The sequence below is a fragment of the Brassica oleracea genome, chromosome C6 (assembly GCF_000695525.1).
Source record: "Brassica oleracea var. oleracea cultivar TO1000 chromosome C6, BOL, whole genome shotgun sequence".
In the NCBI taxonomy this organism is placed as follows: domain Eukaryota; kingdom Viridiplantae; phylum Streptophyta; class Magnoliopsida; order Brassicales; family Brassicaceae; genus Brassica; species Brassica oleracea.
This window is the reverse complement of record NC_027753.1, coordinates 21,448,825-21,450,325: the sequence shown is the minus strand read 5'-3', so window position 1 is coordinate 21,450,325 and position 1,501 is coordinate 21,448,825. Positions and strand designations below refer to the sequence as shown.

General features: G+C 40.8%; 1 protein-coding gene across 1 annotated transcript; it reads left to right on the top strand.

Moving 5' to 3' along the window:
* The first annotated feature begins 191 nt into the window (after positions 1–191).
* LOC106297714 (glutathione S-transferase T2-like) lies at positions 192–1,115 on the top strand. Its single transcript, XM_013733904.1, has 4 exons — positions 192–587; positions 667–675; positions 874–955; positions 1,093–1,115. The coding sequence occupies exons 1-4, from the start codon at positions 192–194 to the stop codon at positions 1,113–1,115; spliced, it is 510 nt and encodes a 169-aa protein (XP_013589358.1).
* The last annotated feature ends 386 nt before the right edge of the window (positions 1,116–1,501 follow it).

Below are 1,501 nucleotides of genomic sequence, written 5' to 3'. Positions count from 1 at the left end.
TGAACACGAGCAAGGACCCTATTGTCAGTAACGAGCAGAAGGTTACTTCCTTTTGGAAGAGAATTGAGGCGTATGTTAATTGTAGCCCTCTGCTCACTGGCTGCGTTCCTAGAGAATGGAGTCAGTGTAAGCAGAGGTGGGGAAGGGTGAACGAGCAGGTCTGCAAGTTTGTGGGAAGTTATGAAGCGGCAATGAAGCACCAATCAAGTGGTCAAAATGAGGATGATGTCATGAAGGCTGCTCATGAGATCTTCTTCAATGATTATCAAGCGAAGTTCACCATGGAACACTGTTGGAGGGAACTGAGACATGATCAGAAGTGGAAGTCAGTTTTTAAGTCAAGAGATGGCGCCAAGGAGAAAAGGAAGGAAGCTGAGGAGGTGATACATGGGGACGAGGTTAGACCGCCTGGTGTTAAGGCTTCCAAAGCAGCCAAACGCAAGAGGCATAGGAATGAAGCTGCATATGATCGACTACAGAGCATTCTAGACTTGAAACAGAACATATCCAAACAGAAACTACTAGATCGTCTCCTGTCAAAAAAAGAAACTCTCACTGAAAGTGAGGTGTCTCTGAAGGACAAACTCGTAGCTGAGATGCTTTGATCTGGTCAGTGATTAGTTGCGTAGTTGTTTAGGTAGTTATGATGTTCTGTTGATTGTTTAGGTTGTGCAGGTCACGGGAAACTCCTAGATCGTCTCCTTGCCAAAAAAGAAACTGATCTATCTCCTAACGAAATCACCCTCAAAAACAAACTCATTTCTGAACTCCTTGATTGAATTGGTTAACTTGCTTGCTGGAATCTCTGTTTTTTCTTTTGTTGAACTCAATATGTTTAGTTATTAACTTTGAGGTTGCCTTTTTCTTTTGCAGGTTGCTATGTCACGGGTTGCTATGTCTGTTGCTGGATCACTGGTTGCTATGTCTGGATCACGGGTTGCTATGTCTGTTGCTGGTTTAATAAGTCTGTTGTTGCTTTATTTGTACGAGATCAGTGTAGTATTTTGTTAGTTTCTACACTGATGTTGCTTTATGATGAACGGATGCAGTGGAGTCTCTCTCACACTGCTACAATGTCCTTTTGTTTCACAGGTTGTACTATGTTTCGACACTAGTTTATTTGAGTCACGGGTCATGTAACAAAGGGTCATGTAACAAAGAAGCATATATAAATATGCTCTTGATGTATGTTTCTAAATCAGAACTCAACTACTTCTCTTTCTGTCTCTGTCTTTGAATTTCAAAATTTCAAGAACACAACTTCTGAAACACTTGATCAACTACTTCTCTTCCTTGATGTCTTTCTGAAACACTTGATCAACTACAAACGAAGAGGATAACTACGCTTCTACTGCCTCACCCAACCGAGAACAACACAACCAACGTAAGCTCTTCATTACATTATAATACTTAGGTTAAACGGGATCTACATGATCAGAAGTGGAACAATACTAGATTGTGAATCCAAATTATAATGATGATCAATCATATTGATGGTCCA